Source organism: Scyliorhinus canicula, chromosome 6, assembly GCF_902713615.1.
Source record: "Scyliorhinus canicula chromosome 6, sScyCan1.1, whole genome shotgun sequence".
In the NCBI taxonomy this organism is placed as follows: Eukaryota; Metazoa; Chordata; class Chondrichthyes; order Carcharhiniformes; family Scyliorhinidae; genus Scyliorhinus; species Scyliorhinus canicula.
Window position 1 is genome coordinate 59,536,550 of NC_052151.1, and position 19,219 is coordinate 59,555,768.

The 19,219-nt window shown below is 45.5% G+C and overlaps 1 protein-coding gene across 2 annotated transcripts in view; it reads left to right on the plus strand.

The window, feature by feature from the left end:
- orc3 (origin recognition complex, subunit 3) overlaps positions 1-7,521 on the plus strand; it is a 122,239-nt gene extending 114,718 nt beyond the window's left edge. For both annotated transcript variants that reach the window (XM_038799332.1, XM_038799333.1), the window contains one exon: positions 6,257-7,521. In XM_038799332.1, coding sequence (XP_038655260.1) covers positions 6,257-6,362 — 106 coding nt within the window. In that variant the 3' untranslated portion in view covers positions 6,363-7,521. The remainder of the gene's footprint in view (positions 1-6,256) is intronic.
- Positions 7,522-19,219: the final 11,698 nt, after the last annotated feature.

Below are 19,219 nucleotides of genomic sequence, written 5' to 3' on the forward strand. Positions count from 1 at the left end.
GAGCGAGCTGTGAGGAGGATGCAGAGATGCCTCATTGTGATTTGGACAGGCTGAGTGAGTAAGCATGTGCATGGTAGATGCAGTATAATGCGGAGAATTGTGAGGTTGTCCACTTCGGTAGCAAAAATAGGAAGTCAGATTATTATTTGAATGGGTGTAAATTGAAAGAGGTTGATACACAGTAAGACCTTGGTGTCCTCGTGCATCAGCCACTGAAAGTAAACGTGCAGATGCAGCTGGCAGTAAACAAGGCAAATGGTATTCATAGTGAGAGGATTAGAAATAGGTATATTTTACTGCAGTTGTATAGGGCATCGGTGAGGCCACACTTGGAATATTGGTTTTGATGTCCTTATCTAAGGAAGGATGTTCTTGCTATGGAAGGAGTGCAGCGAAGATTTACAGGACTAATTCCTGGAATGGCAGGACTGTCATATCATATGGGGAGAGATTAAGTCAGTTCAGATTATATTCATTGGAGTTTAGAAGAGTTGAAGGGGGGTGGGGGGCCTCTCATAGAAACATACAAAGTTCTAACCGGATTAAACAGGGTAGATTCAGAAAGAATGTTCGGATGATGGAGGAGTCCAGAATTAGGGGTTTGAGGATAACAGGCAAACCTTTTAGGATGAGATGAATAGAAATTTCTTCAGAATGGTGAACCTGAGGAATTCACTACCACAGAAAGTAGTTGAGGCCAAAACGTTGTGTGATTTCAAGAAGGAATTAGATCATAGAATCTCTACAGAGCAGAAGGAGGCCATTCGCCCCGTCGAATCTGCACCGACCCTTGGAAAGAGCCTGCCTATGCCCATGCCCTGACCCTATCCCCGTTACCCCATCTAACCTTTTGGGCACAAAGGGGCAATTTGGCATGGCCAATCCACCTAACCTGCACATCTTTGGACTGTGGGGGGGGGGGGGGGGGGGGTGGGGAGTGGAGCACCCAGAGGAAACCCACGCAGACACGGGGAGAGGCTAACCACTATGCCACCAGAGATATAGCTCTTGGGGCTAAAGGAACCGAGGGATATGGGGGGGGAGGCAGGATCTGGATATTGGATTTGATGATCAGCCATGATCATAGTGAATGGCGGAGCAGGCTCAAAGGGCCGAATGACCTCCTATTCCTGTTATTTTCTATGTATATTTCTATCTATCGAGCCACAATCTAACCTGGCCTGGCATATCACCCCCACTGTACCATTACCACCAAGTCAGGGGATCTACCCTGGTTCAATGAAGAATGCATGCCAGGAGCAATTGCAGTCATAACAATGAGGTGTCAACATAGTGAAGTTACAACTCAGAACTATTTGCAAGCCAAACAGCCTATGCAGCAAGTAAAGGCAGAGCTAAGCAATTCCACAACCAATGGGTCTGATCTAAGCTCTGCAGACCTGCCACATTCCACTCGAGACAGAAGTTCCACAAATATCCCCATCCTTAAGGATGGAGGAGTCCAACACATCAGTGCAAAAGATAAAGCTGAACCATTCGCAACAGTCTAGCCATAAGTGCCAAGTTAATGCTCCATCTCTGCCTCCAGCATCATCGATGTCAGTCTTCAGTCCATTCAATTCACCCCATGTGATATCAAGAAACAGTTGAAGTCACTAGTTAGAATCATAGAATAGAATCCCTACAGTACAGAAGGAGGCCATTCGGCCTATCAAGTCTGCATTGACCCTTCAAATGAGCACCCTACCCATGCCCACTTTTTTCCCTATCCCCATAGCCCCATAACCTAACCTGCACATCCCTGGACACTAAGGGACAATTTAGCACGGCCAGTCCACCTAACCTGCACATCTTTGGGCTGTGGGAGGAAACCAGAGGAAACCCATGCAACCACGGCGAGAATGTACAAACATCACACAGACAGTGACCCATGCCGAAGTTGAACCTGGGTCCCTGGCGCTGTAAGCAGCAGTGCTTACAACTGTGCCACCATGCTGCCCATAATTTCTATCTATTTCGACCCTGACAATATTCCAGCAATAGTACTGAAGACTTATGCTTCAGAATTGGCCGTACCCCTATCCAAGCTGTTCCAGTACAGCTACAACACTGGCATCTACCCGGCAATGTGGAAAACTGCCCAGGTTATTTCCTGTAGGGCAAATCCAACCCAACCAATTACCTCCCTATCAGTCTACTCTCCATCATCAACAAAGTGATGGATGGAATCATCAACAGTATATCAAGCGGTACTTACTCAGCAATAACCTGCTTACGGCTGCTCAGTTCAGGTTCCGCCAGGGTCACTCAGCTCCTGACCTCATTACAGCCTTGGTTTAAACATGGACAAAAGAGGTGAACTCCAGAGGTGAGGTGAGAGTGACTGCCCTTGACATCAAGGCAGCATTTGACCGAGTGTGGAATCAAGGAGCCCGAGCAAAACTGGAATCAATGGGAATCGGGGGCGGGGGAGCAAACCGCCCACTGGTTGGACCCTTACCTGGCACAATGGAATATGGTTATGGTGCTTGGTGGTCAATCATCTCAGTTCCAAGACATTACGGTAGTATATTAGGCCCAACCATATCAGCTGCTTCATCAATGGCCTTCCCTACATCATGAGTGTGGGGATGTTCGCTGATGACAATGTTCAGTACCATTCACAACTCCTCAGATAATGAAGCAGTCCATGGCCAAATGCTGCAAGACCTGGACAGTATCCAGGCTCGGTCTGACAAGTGGCAAGTAATACTGCATCATACGAGTGCCAGGCAATGACCCTCTCTAACCAGAGAGAATGTAACCATCACCCCTTGATAGTCACCTCATTGCTATCAGTGAATCCCCCACTATCAACACCCTGGGGGTTACCATTGATTAGAAACTGAACTGGACTAGCCATATAAATACTGTGGCTACCAGGGCAGGTCAAAGGCTAGGAATCCTATGGCGAGTTTGTAATATGTATAAATGACGTGGAAGAAAATGTAGCTGGTCTGATTAGCAAGTGTGCCACCACTAAGATTGCAGGAGTTCAGATAGTGATGAAGATTGTCAGAGAATACAACAGGATATAGATAGGCTGCAAAATTGGGCGGAGAAATATCAGATGGAATTTAACCCAGACAAATGCGACGGAGTGCGCTTTGGTAGATCCAATTCAGGTGGGTGCTATAAAATAAATGGCAGAACCATCAGGAGCAGAGAGACACAGAGAGATCTGGGCGTGCAGGTCCACAGATCCTTAAAAGTGGCAGCACAGGTGGAAATAGTGGCATCACCTTCATAGGACGAGGTATCAAGTATTAAAGCTCGAAAATTATTCCAGTTATATAGAACGTTGGTTAGGCCACATTTGGAATACTGTGTCCGATTCTGGTCACCGCACTACCATAAAACGTAGAGGCTTAGGAGGGAGTACAGAAAAGGTTTACCAGGATGTTGCCTGGTATGGAGGATATTAGCTATGAGGAGAGATTGAATAAACTGGGATTGTTCTCCCTAGAGAGATGGAGGCTGAGGGGCGACCTGATAGAAGTTTATAAAATTATTAGGGGTATAGATAGGGTGAACAGTTGGAGGCTTTTTCCCAGGGCGGAATTGAAAATTACAAGGGGGCACAAGTTCAAGGTGAAGGGGGATAGGTTCAGTGGAGATGTGCGGGGGAAGTTTTTTACACAGTGGGTGGTGGTGGCCTGGAATACACTGCCAAGTGAGGTGGTTGAGGCAGATACGTTGGCGACCTTTGAGACTTATCTGGATGGGCACATGAACAGATGGGGTACAGGCGTGGGCAGCACGGTAGCAGTGTTTGGCACTGTTGCTTCACAGCTCCAGGGTCCCAGGTCCGATTCCCGGCTTGGGTCACTGTCTGTGCGGAGTCTGCACGTTCTCCCCGTGTCTGCGTGGGTTTCCTCCGGGTGCTCCGTTTCCTCCCACAAGTCCCAAAAGACTTGCTGTCCGGTGAAATGGACATTCTGAATTCTCCCTCTGTATCCGAACAGGCGCCGGAATGTGGCGACTCGGGGCTTTTCACAGTAACTTCATTGTAGTGTTAATGTAAGCCTACTTGTGACATTAAAGATTATTTTTTTAAAATTTAAAAATAGAAGGATACAGGCGGTTGGTCTAGATTAGACACGTGATCGGCGCAGGCTTGGAGGGCCGAAGGGCCTGTTCCTGTGCTGTATTGTTCTTTGTTTCTTTCTTTGTTTCTTTGAGTAACTCACCTCCTGATTGCCCAAAGCCTGTGCACCATCTACAAGCACAAGTCAGGAGTGTAATGGAATACTCTCCACTTATCTGGATGTGTGCAGCTCCAACAACACTCAGGAAGCTCGATCCCACAAAGGACCAAGCAGCCCACTTGATTGTTCCCCCTTCCACAAACATTCACTACCTCCACTGCTGACAAACAGTGGCAGCCGTGTGTACCATCTACAAGATGCACTGCAGTAACTCACCAAGGTTCCTTCGACAGCACCTTCCAAACCCACAACCACTCCCATCTAGAAGGACAAGAGCAGCAGATATTGGGGAACACCACCACTTGGGAGGTTCCCCTCCCAAGTCACTCACCATCCTGACTCTGAAATATATCGTCGTTCCTTCACTGTTGCTGGGTCAAAATGCTGGAATTCGCTCCCTGACAGCACAGTGGTGTAGGTCCACTTGCGGGACTGCAGTGGTTCAGGAAAGGTAACTAAGGATGGGTGATCAGTGCTGGCCTAGTCAGCAATGCTCACATTCCATAAAATGAATTTATTGAAAAACAATATGCCAGTCACCATCAACTGTTGCATTCTCCGTGGCAACACCTCTACCAGTCAGAGCCCGTTTGCCAACCAATCAGCGTTCTCTTTTCATTCACTATAGATTGTTGTTTCCTCCTCGTATTGGTGTTCTTGCAAATCGTTCTGATGAGTACAAAACAAGTTTAGACGTCCATTTTTCAGTGATTTCTTGCAGTAGTTCAGGAAATACTGTCAGCGAGTCTGATCCTGCCCATCCATACATGCACTTGCCGTCTGATGTTTTCAAGATGAGGAAGGGTTATGGGATTTTTCTTTCAAATGCTCTTATCCAGGAGCTTCTGAGGCCAATTATAGCACCACGCCACTGTCGCTGTGCAACAGGCTGTAAAGCACTGATCAGGAACTTGAGATTGTCTCCTTGAATGCTATAGCTCAGTACACACCACATGGTATATTTGCTCAGAGCTTTTAATTTTAAATGGAGATTGGGGAACTAATTAGCAGATTAATTTTAATTTTTGAGAAAGATTCAATTAGTAAAACAATCATGGTGTATGATCTCCTGTTGAAAAATAATTTATACTTTTCCTATTGTCAACATTTGTAGGTATCATTAGCACTTTATTAATGAGTAGGCTGAGTCGTATTGTTTCTTTTTAAAAAATATATATTTTATTACAAACATGTATCAAAACAGGTTACAACAAATAAACACCCGGGAAACATACTTCCCAGCTATCAACTATGCAGTCTGTACAAATCCTTCCTCCCCGCCCCCCCCCCCCCCCCCCCCCCCCCCCCCCTGCGACGAGCAGCTCCTCAAACACGGTCACAAACATCCCCCACCTTTTCTCAGACCCCTCTGAAGAGCCCCTTAACTCATACTTTATCTTCTCAAACTGCAGGAAGTTGTACAGGTCACCCAACCAAGCTGCTACCCCCGGTGGCGATGCCGATCGTCACTCCAGTAAAATTCACAGCCGTGCAGTCAGAGAGACGAAGCCCACAACATCGGCCTTCCTCCTCTCCATGAGCTCCGGCTTCTCTGAAACCCCAAATAGCGCCACCTCCTCCTCCACTATCCTGGCTAAGACTGCACACACTCCTGCCCAGAATCTTCCCAGTTTTCCGCAACCCCAAAATGTGCACGGGATTCGCTGGCCCACCCCATCCCACACTCATCTGCTATCCCCTGGAAGAACCCATTCATACTCGCTCGAGTCATGTGGACCCTGTGCACCACCTTAAACTGCATCAGGCTCATCCTTGCACAGGAAGAGGTCCCGTTTACCCTTCGCAGTGCCTCAGGGAATGGGATTAGTTGGATTATTCTTTCAAAGAGCTGCTGCAAGCATGATGGGTTAAATGGCCTCCTTCTGTCGGATTGTGTAATTTGATAAAGGATGCAACAAACATGAAGGAACGGACATGGGAAGGAAAATATTTTGTGATGGGAAATATCATAATTTGCTGAAAGTGTTAAATAGCAGTGTAGGAACTATCAAATGCAGATGTTGTTTTCCTTGACTAACTTCCAACAGTGCTCGTTTTATTCGAGCTGTTTCTGAGCTGGAATTCTTGGGCTTTGTTAAACCAACCAAACAGAAGACTGATCACGTAGCAAGGCTAACGTGGGGTGGCTTCTGATCACCACCTCGTAAATCTTGAAATGATATCCTGTCTGTTTCATTAGACGTTTTGTGCCGGAACTGGAGAACGTGGCCTGAATAAACATATTGGTGGCATATGAACTTAGAATATAAAGTAAAAATTTACGATGACTAATAAAACGCCTATTTCAGATGTGTTGTTGGACTTTATAAAGACATTGACTGTTTCTCATTTCATGTGAGCAGATGATGAGGGGGCATCCAATCAAATTCTTACCAGACCAAAATACTCTGATCGGATGCAAAAGGTCTGTGACAATGACCTGTGACAATAATTGATTTACTGCAGGGTATTTATTTCTTCCTACTGTTTGAGAAAGTTCTGAGCTTTCCACCCCTGCCAAACATCCAGCTGTGATCCATGGACACATGCCCTTGGCCCTGCACATCTGTGGAGCTTGTGATGGCCATGGGCAGGAAAAGAAGAAAGCCCCTTTTCAAGCAACAAAGCATTTTATTAGTTTTCCACAGTAGTGGTTTCTGAATTATTACCATTATTGTATGAGTGAAATTCATTCCTCTGAATCATGAAACTCGTTCGCTATTCAAATGTTACTGAAAGAGTAAATGAATATCTGATGCTTAAGCAAAAATGCATGTTAGCTTTAGCTGACAACTTTTATTTTGAAAACTTAATCCAAAAGCATAGAAAGTTGTACCTGTTTGCAAAACGTGGATTATTTTAGGGTGTTGAGCTGTAAAACCCTTCTAATTAAGATTTTTACATTCCGAAATGGGGTCCTCGGTTATGCCTGATCCAACAAGGTTCAAATAACTAGTATGTATGAATCAAGTAGAATTTATTAAGCAAGATTGTACATATAGCTAAAACAATCAGTGAAGACAACACAAGTCCCTCATTCCTCAAGTTCCTAGGTGTCCTTGAGCTTTGCCAGCACACGCAATGTCTTTCTCTTTGTCTTTGAAGTGGTGTTGAACTGAGCCTAGAAGAGTCATTCCTCACTGTGTCAACCAAGATCGCGATTTTCAAACTTTTATCCCCACTCCTTATTATCCCGGGATCCCTTAAATAGTCCAAATTCACCTCTTCCATTGGCTTAGGCTGCAAATTACCTTGTGTCACCTCGCCTCTGTAATTTGAGTCATGTGTACAAAATACAAATGTTCATCCCTTGTTTCATTGGGCTCCCGAGTTTCCATTTAGTTGCAAACAAATTAATCTATGTGTTGAGCCAGAGGAAATGAGCGAGGTACTAAATGAATACTTTGCATCAGTCTTCACCAGAGAAAACAACTTTGTGGAAGATGATTCTTCGGTAGGGTGTGTGGATAGTCCGGGTCACGTTGGCGTCAAAAAGGAGGAGGTATTGGATGTTTTAAAAGATATTATGGTAGATAGGTCTCCTGGGCCATATAGAACATAGAACAGTACAGCACAGAACAGGCCCTTCGGCCCTCAATGTTGTGCCGAGCCATGATCACCCTACTCAATCCCACGTATCCACCCTATACCCGTAACCCCCCCCCCTTAACCTTACTTTTATTAGGACTCTACGGGCAATTTAGTACTGTATGGCCAATCCACCTAACCTGCACATCTTTGGACTGTGGGAGGAAACCGGAGCACCCGGAGGAAACCCACGGGGAGAACCTGCAGACTCCGCACAGAGTGACCCAAGCCAGGAATCAAACCTGGAGCTGGAAACAGTTGTGCTAACCACTATGCTATCATGCTGCCCATGGCAAGGGAGGAAATTGCGGGGCCTTGACTGACATCTTTGTATCCTCATTGGCTACAGGTCAGATCCCAGAGGACTGGAGAATGGCTAATGTGGTACCGCTGTTTAAGAAAGGTAGCATGGATTTGGTCTGCAGCAGGTGGTGAGTGACCAAAGAGAGCGAAAAATCTACTAGTCACCCCTCACAAATCCACCTCATGCAGATGCATCTATGACAGTACTGGTAGGAATGGCCACTGCACAGTCCTGGTGGAGCAGAAGTTCCACCTTCACATTGAGGAAACCATCCATCATGCGTGGCGCTACCACTATTAAATGGGATAAACTTTGAACAGATCGGACAGCTCCAAACTGGGCATTCTACGAGGTGCAGAATTGTACTCAACTCCAATCTAATCACTTTGCCCAGCATTTCCCTCACTCTGCCTTTACCATCAGCCAGGTATCAACCCTAGTTCAATGAAAAATGCTGGACAGCACATCAAGTGAGGTGCCTGCCTTGTGAAGCCAAAATTATTTCCCCGCTAAACCTCGGCAACAGTATGCAAGAGGCAGAGCTAAGCAATCCCACAATGAAGGCTCTAGTCATGTCCTATGGGCGGCACGGTAGCGCAGTGATTAGCACAGCTGCCGAGGAACGCAGGGACCCGGGTTCAATTCCAGCCTTCGGTGACTGTGTGTAGTTTGCCCTTCCTCCCCGTGTATGCGGGGGTTTCACCCCCACAACCCAAAGATGTGCAGGTTAGGTGGATTGGTGACGCTAAATTGCCCCTCAATTGGAAAAAAAATAATTGGGTACACTAAATTTTTTTTTTAAAGTCTTGTGGACGGCAGAAGCAGAATTATATACAACCAGTCTGTAACCCCACCTGCCATTTCCCCCATTCTACCATTACCATCAAGCTGGGGAATCGACCCTGGTTCAATGAAAAGTGCAGGAGGGCAGCCCAGATGCAGCACCAGGTATACCTAAAAATGATACATCAACCTGGTGAAGCTACAGAATGGGACTACTTGCAAATCAAAAAGCAGAAGCTGCAACTGATAGAGCTAAGCAATTCACAACCAACGGATCAGATCCAAGCTCTGCAGTCCTGCCACATCCAGTTGTGATTGGTGGTGGACAATTAAACTAACGGGGAGGAGGCTCCACAAATATCTCCATCCTCAGTGATTTGGGGGGGGGGGGGGGGGAGCCCTGCACATCAGTGCCAAAGACAAAGCATTCAGAATAATCTTCAGCCAGAAATGCCAAATGGATCTCCTAAGGTTCCCAAATTCACATGCCAGTCTTCAGTCAATTCAATTCACTCCAATTGATGAATAAACAGCTGAAGGCACTGGATACGGCAAAGGCCCCAACACCATTCCGGCTGTAATATTGAAGACTTGTGCTCCAGAACTAGGTGCACCCTTTGTGATATCCAGTAAAGAATTAATCTCATTACAAGAGACTGCTGATCACAATTGTGAAGGAGAATGAGGTTACTGGAAACAAACTGCAAGATGTGGTATTACACGGAGTATTGCACCGTAAAATAACATCGCAACAGAACTCATTGCATTTTGAGCCAGAGCTTTCCTCACCGAGAGGTGGACCCAACATGCATATTGTGTAGAATAGGACAAGAGATGAGTGACACCAACTACAGGGAATTCAGCAGGATGGGCACAGGAAATAAATCTATTAACAGCACAATATGACTGATAACGTTGAATTCCAGTGGTTGGGAAAAAAAGAATACAAGAAGGATTACGATAACCGTTCAAGGCAGGAGAACCCACCGAGAGAGAACACTGGGACTTAAGAAAACAGCCCAAAGTTGAGACTTGGCGAAGGAGTACCCCTGCACCAGGGGTATTTATTTGGGTCCGGTGTCAGTTTCACAGCCCTTCTGGGATATTTGTGTGTGGCAACAATGGATTTATTTAGACTTGGACTGATGCAGGAGTAGTCAATACACTGCAACCTGTAATAGGATCCTCACCTCCATTAAGGTTAAGTATCTGATTAGCATTTATCTGCTGGTGCACTTTTTAGGGTTTTCTTTGCGGTTTGGTAAGTCAGTTTCAGAATGGCTGCAGTCATGAGATTGACTTCAGCCAAAGCTGCATAGTCGGCACAAGAATCTGTGAGAAATGTTTGAAGGAGGGGAAGGTCACAGGACTCCATGTGCCTTGAGGAATCCCAGTTCTTTCCTGAACCTGATACTGAGCCCAAGTTTGAAGGTGTTGGCATCAGAATTATCTATTCCCTCTCTCAGGCCTGACTTGATACTTAACCTCAGTTACAACTGTCAGTAAGACCCCAAGATGATTCCTGCAATGACACACACATTGGCTTATTTAGTTCAAATACAACAGTTCTGTCCATTGGTCTGTCAAGAATTTTGACTGGCCAACCAGTGAAAAGCACAATTGAACCAGTAAATTGTCTTTTGTGCCCAGTTGATGAAATGAAAATCGCTTATTGTCACGAGTAGGCTTCAATGAAGTTACTGTGAAAAGCCTCTAATCGCCACATTCCAGCACCTGTTCGGGGAGGCCGTTACGGGAAACCAACTTGCACTTATGAGCATATGAAGTTTGCAGAATTTCCCGGCTTGCATGTCCAAGTTTCTGGTTCAAGCCGAAGGACATTCTCCTCAAATCCTGGGAAGATTTGGGTTTTCCCCACACATTTATTGGAAACAACTATCCCTGTTCCAGTATGAACATCTTAAATTAATATAATCTGATTTGTTACTTATAAAAGGTAAAACAATAATTATGGAATAAAAAGTTGTAGCTACATTTTTTCTGAGTGCATTTTTTTCTTTTTAAGCATTGGTAACTACATGAATGCATTTTAACAAGTTACTTCATGAACATACTAAAGATGAACCAGCTAATGACAGAAAGTAATAAAAAGAGGCAGCACAAATGTGAAAACGTGGTTAGAAAGTGACTGGTCCCATATAGCCCAAAGGCATTTCTGGACCTTCTCCTTCTCCCCAGGAAGCTAGAACCGAGGCTGCCCAAAGGAGTAGGTCTTTCAGACTGAGACACTCTCCAGCTGCTCCTCTCTACAGTTCCCTTAGGCACACAAACACTTACTGGTCCTTAAACCACATTCCCAAAAATACCAGTTCCTTAATCCACATTCCCAATAATACCAGAGTCCTGATCTCTTTACTAATGTTTCCAGATCATCGAGTTCCCTTCCGTCTCAGTATAAAACCATTGTGGATGATGCTACTTGGAATAATAGATATCATACAACAATTGCAATGAACAAACTGTCAGAACGAAGGCTTATATATTACAGTCATGCATTTTGTACATTCCACTGTGTCACACTTGCACTTCATCTGTTCAAATTTTGCTCAGATCTTGTATTGCAATCTTGTATTGTATGGGGCTGGTTTAGCACAGGGCTAAATTGCTGGCTTTGAAGGCAGGCCAGCAGCACGGTTCAATTCCTGTACCAGCCTCCCCGAACAGATGCCGGAATGTGGCTTTTCACAGTAACTTCATTTGAAGCAACTTGTGACAATAAGCGATTTCCAATTCATTGAACAGCCACTTATTCACTAACCACCTATTAATTATATATGGAAAGGAATGTATGAATCAAAATGGGAAAACAATAAAAACATATCAAAGTTCAAAACTAGGCAATAGAAGAGAAACCTTATGAACAGTTTTCAGCAGCCTTCTTTCCTGCGATGAAAATTCATAACGGCAAATCAGTGTAATAAAACTTATAGACCAGAATGCAAACCGAAAGGGTGGTGGGAAGAGGTTGATTAGTAATGAAGAGCGTGACTAATTGGATAGTTCTTTCAAAGAGTCAAAACGCCTTCCTTTTAGTGGAGGGTGATTCTAAAAATTAGGAATGTTTTTTGTTCAAATCCTATGCCTTTCGTTGAGCCTCCCAAAAATGTCAGCTTACAACTTATTAATAATCAGCAACCAGATTTACTGATGCTGCTAGGAATTTTAGCAAGTTGTTTATGTTGCAATGGCTTGAAAGCTAATTCTTTCCCTACAAATGTTCCAAGTATTTCCAGCATTTCCTGTGGGTTTTTTTATCATAAAGATTTACAGCATGAAAACGGGCCCTTCGGCCCAACTAGTCTCTGCCGCCCAGTTTTTACCACTAAGCTAGTCTTACTTGTCCGCATTTGGCCCGTAAACCTCTATACCCAGCTTTCCCATATAATTGTCCAAATGTTTTTTTAAAAGGCAAAATTGTACCCGCCTCTACTACGCCTCTGGCAGCTCATTCCAGACACTCACCACCCTCAGTATGAAAAAATTGTCCCTCTGGCCTCTTTTGTATCTCTCCCCTCTTACCTTAAACCTATGCCCTCCAATTTTAGACTCCCCTACCTTTGGGAAAAGATGTTGACTATCTACCTTATCTATGCCCATAGGCAGCACAGTAGCACTGTGGTTAGCACTGTTCACTTCACAGCACCAGGGTCCCAGGTTTGATTCCTGGCTTGGGTCACTGCGTGGAGTCTGCACGTTCTCCGGCTCTGCATGGGTTTCCTCCGGGTGCTCCAGTTTCCTCCCACAAGTCCAGAAAGACATGCTGTTAAGTGAATTGAACATTCTGAATTCTCCCAGTGTACCTGAACAGGTGCCAGAGTGTGGCAACTAGGGGCTTTTCACAGTAACTTCATTGTAGTGTTAATGTACACCTACTTGTGACAATAAAGATTACTATTTTATCGACCTCTATAAGATCACCCCCAAGCCTCGTAGGCGCCAGGGAAAAAGGTCCCTGTCTATCCAGCCTCTCCTTATAACTCAAACCATCAAGTCCTATAACATCCTAGTAAATCTTTTATTTATTTTTTATACATTTAGAGTACCCAATGCATTTATTCCATATAAAGGGGCAATTTAGCGCGGCCAATCCACCTACCCTGCACATCTTTGGGTTGTGGGGGGCGAAACCCACGGAAACACGGGGAGAATGTGCAAACTCCACACAGACAGTGACCCAGAACCGGAATCGAACCTGGGACCTCGGCACCGTGATGCAGCAGGGCTAACCCACTGCGCCACCGTACTGCCCGGCGACTAAATCTTTTATGCATTCTTTATAATTTAATAATATCCTTTCTACAATAGACTGACCAGAACAGTACACAGTATTCCAAGTGCAGCCGTACTAATGTCTTGAACAACTTCAGCAAGACGTCCCAACTCCTGTATTCATTGTTCTGACCAATGAAATCTAGCATGCTGAATGCCTTCTTCACCACCCTATGCACCTTTGACTCCACTTTCAATGAGCTATGAACCGGTGCCCCTAGATCTCTGTTCTATAACTCTCCCCAACTCCCTACCATTAACTGAGTAGGTCTTGCCCCAATTCGATCTACCAGCTGTTAAAAATCTGTTTGCATTCATCAGCCTAATTTTTCCAATACTCAGAATTGGTGAAACTCTGAGAAGGTTGTGATAATAGCTTCCATATAGCATTCAATATGATGTCTCTTTTACTCCCATCACTTCATTGGGACCTGGACCTGACTCGAATCTAGATGTTTTTCAGTAACTCCCTTCACTCACCATAAATTGTTGACTTGGTGAATTTTTAAAACACTGTAGCCAAGAAGAGTAGTGTCTCTTCTTCCACTATTCGAATCTATTTTCCATCATACAAGGTTTGAAGGGGGGAGGCGTGCAGGGCAGGTAATAGGGGCATCCGGGAGTTTGAGGGTGCAACAGGTGGGGGGTCCTGAAAGGGAGGGGGTGCTGTAAAGGGACATGGCCAGGGACCCCATATTGGGGTGTCCTCACTTGGGTGGGTTGTGGGGGTAGTGTCCATGTGTGTGGGGGGGGGCTGACATTGCCATGGATGGGGGACCCACAAGCTCAGGGGCTGGTTTAGCTCACTCGGCTAAATCGCTGGCTTTTAAAGCAGACCAAGCAGGCCAGCAGCACGGTTCGATTCCCGTACCAACCTCCCCGGACAGGCGCCGGAATGTGGCGACTAGGGGCTTTTCACAGTAACTTCATTGAAGCCTACTCGTGACAATAAGCGATTTTCATTTCATTTTCATTTCATTTCACTTAGAGATCTGGGCACCAAATGATGGCCCGATCGGAGTTCAGCTCCCCAGTGCTAAAAAAAATTCTAAGAGTGAGCTAAACTGATGAGAAACTCTCCAGGGCCCAAAAAAGTGACTAAGTGTCATTGAATAGCAGTGGGGAACTCACCGGCAGAGGCGGCGGGAAACTCTGAAAATCCCACCACAAGTTACAACGACATTTTTTGGGAGAATCGCACCCAAGGAATACGTTCAACCCTTGTACCTTATTTTTAAATTACCCAGGAGTTTGGGAAGCCAGTACTTAGCTCCCTGTTGCTTTCTCATGGCAACACCTTGAGAATCAGATCATGGCTGATCTCTTCCTGGTCTCAAATCCACCTCTCTACCTGTTCCCCATATCCCTGTACATTTTGGGAATCTAGATGTTAGAGGAGCAGGGATTGTTCTCCTTCAAGTCGAGGAAGACTATGGGAGATGGTTGATGGAGTTACATAGGGAAACTTTCCACTGACAGGAAGGTTAACGCCAGAGGTCAGAGGCCAAAGGTCATTTGTAAAAAGCTAGAAGATAAGAAACTTTTTTTAAAACCATAATGAGTAACGGGTGGAACAAATTCAATGGGGACAGTCAAAAGGGAATTTGATGGAAGGCCAGGGGAGCGAGGATAATTAGATAGCTCTTTCAAAGAGTACGATGGTCCAGTGGCCTTTTCGGTGTTGTACAGTTGTGAAATTCTCCATTTAGTTTGCTAGATTTACAACCCTGGACAATACTGAAGATAACTGAGGGTGGCACAGTGGTCAGCGCTGCTGCCTCACAGCACTGAGGTGCCAGGTTCGATCCCAGCCCCGGGTCACTATCCATGTAGAGTTTGCACATTCTTTGCATGTTTGCGTGGGTCTCACCCCCACAACCAAAAGATGTGCAGGCTAGGTGGATTGGTCATGCTAAATTGCCCCTAAATTGGAAAAATAAATAATTGGGTACACAAAAGGTTGAAGATAACCAACTTACTTGCCACAGTACATTGGCAAGGGATTGATGTCATCACCATCCACCATGCCACACAAAGTTTTGAAGAGCTCACATTATACCAAACGCTTATAATCACATTGTAAGAACAGTACTGACTCGCAGATTAGAGGACTGTGCATTAGTTTGTATGTAATGAACTAGAGTCTTAAGTTACACAACCTAGGCCTAAAAAGCAGTAAAGCCAACTTGAATTCATCACTGGCAGCTAGAGTCAGAGTGACTAGAGTACAGAAGGAAGCCATATAGCCCACTTGAGTCCATGCCAGTCTGCTGAAAATCAAAGCACCACTCACCCACTCAATTCCTATAATCTTGCAAGTTAATTTGCTTCACCCAATTCCCTTTTGAAATCATTGATCAGGTCTGCTTGCTCCATCTTCTTGGCAGCAGGTTTTGGCTAAAGCACTGCCAACAGAATCATGAATTTCTAGTCCTGACTAATAAGTATTAGATTGGCTCAGTGGTAACAAAGGCATAACAAGAGCCTGAATTCAAGTGCCAACCAGATTGGAGCAATAATCTGCCAAATTCTAAAGTGCTGCAGTGTCTACAGCACCCCTGAAGCTCAGTGGTAGTTATACAGGGGGTGATTGTGAGGCTCCAGAAGTTCATGAAAAGAGAAGTACACTGTAAATGGGAAGGGAACAAGGTACAAATATACCAGGACATTGGAGCGGAGCTGGCAAAACAGCATGTGAGGTTCAACAAACCCAAGGCGGTTCTATATCGACGGCAGATCATGTTTGGGGTACTCGACTCCAAAGAAGCTCTGGGTGATGTATGAAGGATGGGAATACTATTTTGAGATCCCAGAAGCAGCCAATGACCATCAAGGAGCATAACGGAGAACTGCACTGAATAATTCTGGGAGACTGAGGTGCTGGCACTTTGAAGTAATTGGAATATGGGTACAGTGGGGTTGGGGGTTTTTTTTTTTTAAAATGAACTGTTGGATTGGCAATGTTTGTAAGGGGACGGCTGCCCCCATCCCCCCTCCTGCTGCCTGGGGCTGTTTTTTTTTCTTTTTGCTTGTTCTTGGGGAAGGTGATCTGTGGTTCGAGATGAGTCTTTGCTTGGATGTGAGAGGGGGGAGATTAGCAGGAGCCTTCTTCAGAATAGAGGTGAGGAGTCTGTGGGAGAAGCCTTTGGGCAGGAGTTGCCACACTGGCAGGTAATGCTGGTGAACGGAAGTGAGGTGGGGGAGAAGGCAGAGAGGTGGCCATGGTGGGGGGGGGTTGACACGACGAGGTTGGACAAGAAACATGGTCACGGGCAGAGAAAGGGGCCATCTTGGATGAGCCAGGTATAGGTTGAAATTAACAGGGGTAGAGCCAAAAGGAGAGGATGGCAGACAGCAGAGGAGAATGGAGGCATAAGCCCCCAGTAAGACTGATAACGTGGAACGTGCAAGGCCTCAATGGACCGGTCAAAAGGTCTTTGCGCAACGTAGGAGCTCGAAAGCAGAGGTGTTCTTTCTGTAGATGTACCTCTGTGAAGAACCAGGTTAGGCTAAGGAAGGAGTGGGTGGATCAGGTTTTCCAGTGTGTGTGATACAGTCACGGGGTGGCAATTTTGCAGAGTAAGAAAACGGGGTTTTTGAACATGAAAGTAGTGAGGGACCTGGGTGAGAGATATGTAATTGCGAGTGAAGTATTAGAAGGGACGCCGGTGGTGTTGGTGAATGTGTATGCACCAAATTGGGTTGATGTAGGTTTTATGAGGGGGTTGCTGGCAACAACCCCGGACTTGGCCACGCACCAGTTGATTGAGGAGATTTTAATTGTGTCCTAGAGCAGTGTTCTCAAACTCAGGGGCGCGACCCGCAGGTGGATCGCAGACGAGTGTCGTGTGGGTCGCGGAGCCATCCTTTGTGGCGCTCCTGATCGCGCAAATGCCTGTGCAGCAGCTGGCTTTTAATACCAGCTGCAAGTTGACATGTAAAAAAATTTGGCTGCATTGCGCACGATCATCGGCAGTCCACGGTGAAGATCTGGAACCAGATGAGGCGGCATTTTAGGATAGAGGGGATGTCTGTGTTAATGCCATTGTGAAAACCACAGGGAAAGAGAAGATGGCACCTGAGGAAGTGGGACTGGTTACTTTGAGGGATTTGTATCTGGAAGGGTTTGCCAGTCTTACATGCTGCATTTTCCAATTAAGGGGAAATTTAGCATGGCTAATCACCTACGCTGCACACCTTTGGGTTGTGGGAGTGAAACCCACGCAAGCATGGGGAGACTGTGCAAACTCTACAAGGCCAGGATTGAACCTGGGACCTCGGCACCATGAGGCAGCAGTGCTAACCACTGTGCCACCATGCTGCCCTTGTAATCACATTCAACAGTCTCCTTGTATTACTAGAAAGCTGCCTGCCCTTTATGAAGCCTGTTTGGTCCTCCCCCGGGACAACCTTCATCCTTCCCGCCACCAACTTAGCCAGCACTTTCACGACTGTATTTAACAGCGACATGGGACTTTACAACCAACATTCCTTCCCCTTTTTTGGTGTGCGTGCCAGACTGCGTGCGACACCCACCACGCTGGCATCTCCACAGTATAGATGAAATTGAAGGAGGGTGTTGCTCCAGAGGGGAAGTGAGTTTAGGTAACTACAGGTAAGGGACTTCGCGCAGAAGGTTTGGAAAAAAGTTCCCCAGGTTGCTGGTACTGCAGCGACTGCTGCTTCCAGATGTGGAAGGGGAGGGTAGGATCGGAGTCATATACAGGTGGCTGGGTGAACAGAGGTGAGCGGATGGTCAAAATTAAGCAGAAGTGGGAAGGGGAGCTGGGGAGCATGGAGTGAGATGCTACAAAAGGGTAAATGTGACCTCCTCATATGCAAGTACGAGGCCAATACACAGGATACATATAACGCAGGCAAGAATGAGTGAGTTCTTTCAGGGGGTGGCAGATGAGTATGAGAAGTGTGGACAGGGACCAGTGAATCACGCTCATGTTCTGGGGCTGTGTAAAGTTGGAGAGATTCAGGGCGGGAGTGTTCGCAGCACTAGCAAGGATAGTGGGAAAGGAGATTGAGCCGGACCCTTTGGTGGCGATATTTGAGATATCGGAGAAGATGGAGCTGATGGAGGCCGATGTTGTGGCCTTCGCTTCTTCAATTGCCCAGGCAGAAAATTTTATTAGCGTGGTGGTCAGCAACCCCACTGGGAGTAGGGGCCTGGCTGGGTGATTTATGACTTTCTTCAGCTGGAAAAGATCAAATATGAGTCAACCGGTTCAGCAAAGGGTTTTGGGGCAAGTGGGGGACGTTAGTGACAGTGTTTGAGGAGTTGTTCGTCACGGGGGAAAAAAAAGAGAGCAAGGGAAAAATTTGTACAAACTGTATAGTTGTGTTGGGAAGTTTGTTTCCAAAATTGTTTATGCATTATAACTTTTCATATACGTTTGGAATAAAATACATTTTAAAAACAAAATCACATTACAATCATACGCATGCAGGTTAATCAGGTAACATTTTACTTTGGGTTCATGAACAATCTGAATTACAATTATCAATAATACATTCAAAACAGCACCCCCTCAGAACTGCCAACCAGGATTGTGCACTCCCCCTATGGACTGGAATTCACAACCTTGTGACTCAGCAGTGTGTGCTAGCACGGAGCCAAGCGAATAATTAGAAGAAAGTAACTCCGGAAACTCAGGATTGTGTTCACAAATAGCTTGCAGAGCTTTTAGCATTAGCTAGTGTAGAATTCAAAGATACATGCCAAATGTGCATACTGAAAATGTTGAAATGGTAATACATGAAGCTAAGTCAGTACTTGTCAGAAATATGTTTCATCACAAGGTATTAAAGATGAGCATTGAATTGTTTGAGATTAAATCTTTGAGGTGCTTTTTGTAATCCAGTTCTTCATAACATTTTTAAAAAAAATAATTTAGAGTACCCAATTCTGGGGCAATTTAGTGTTGGCAATCCACTTACCCTACACGTCCTTGGGTTATGGGGGTGAGACCCACGCAAACATGGGGAGAATGTGCAAACTCCACACGGTCAGTGACCCAGGGCTGGGTTCAACCTT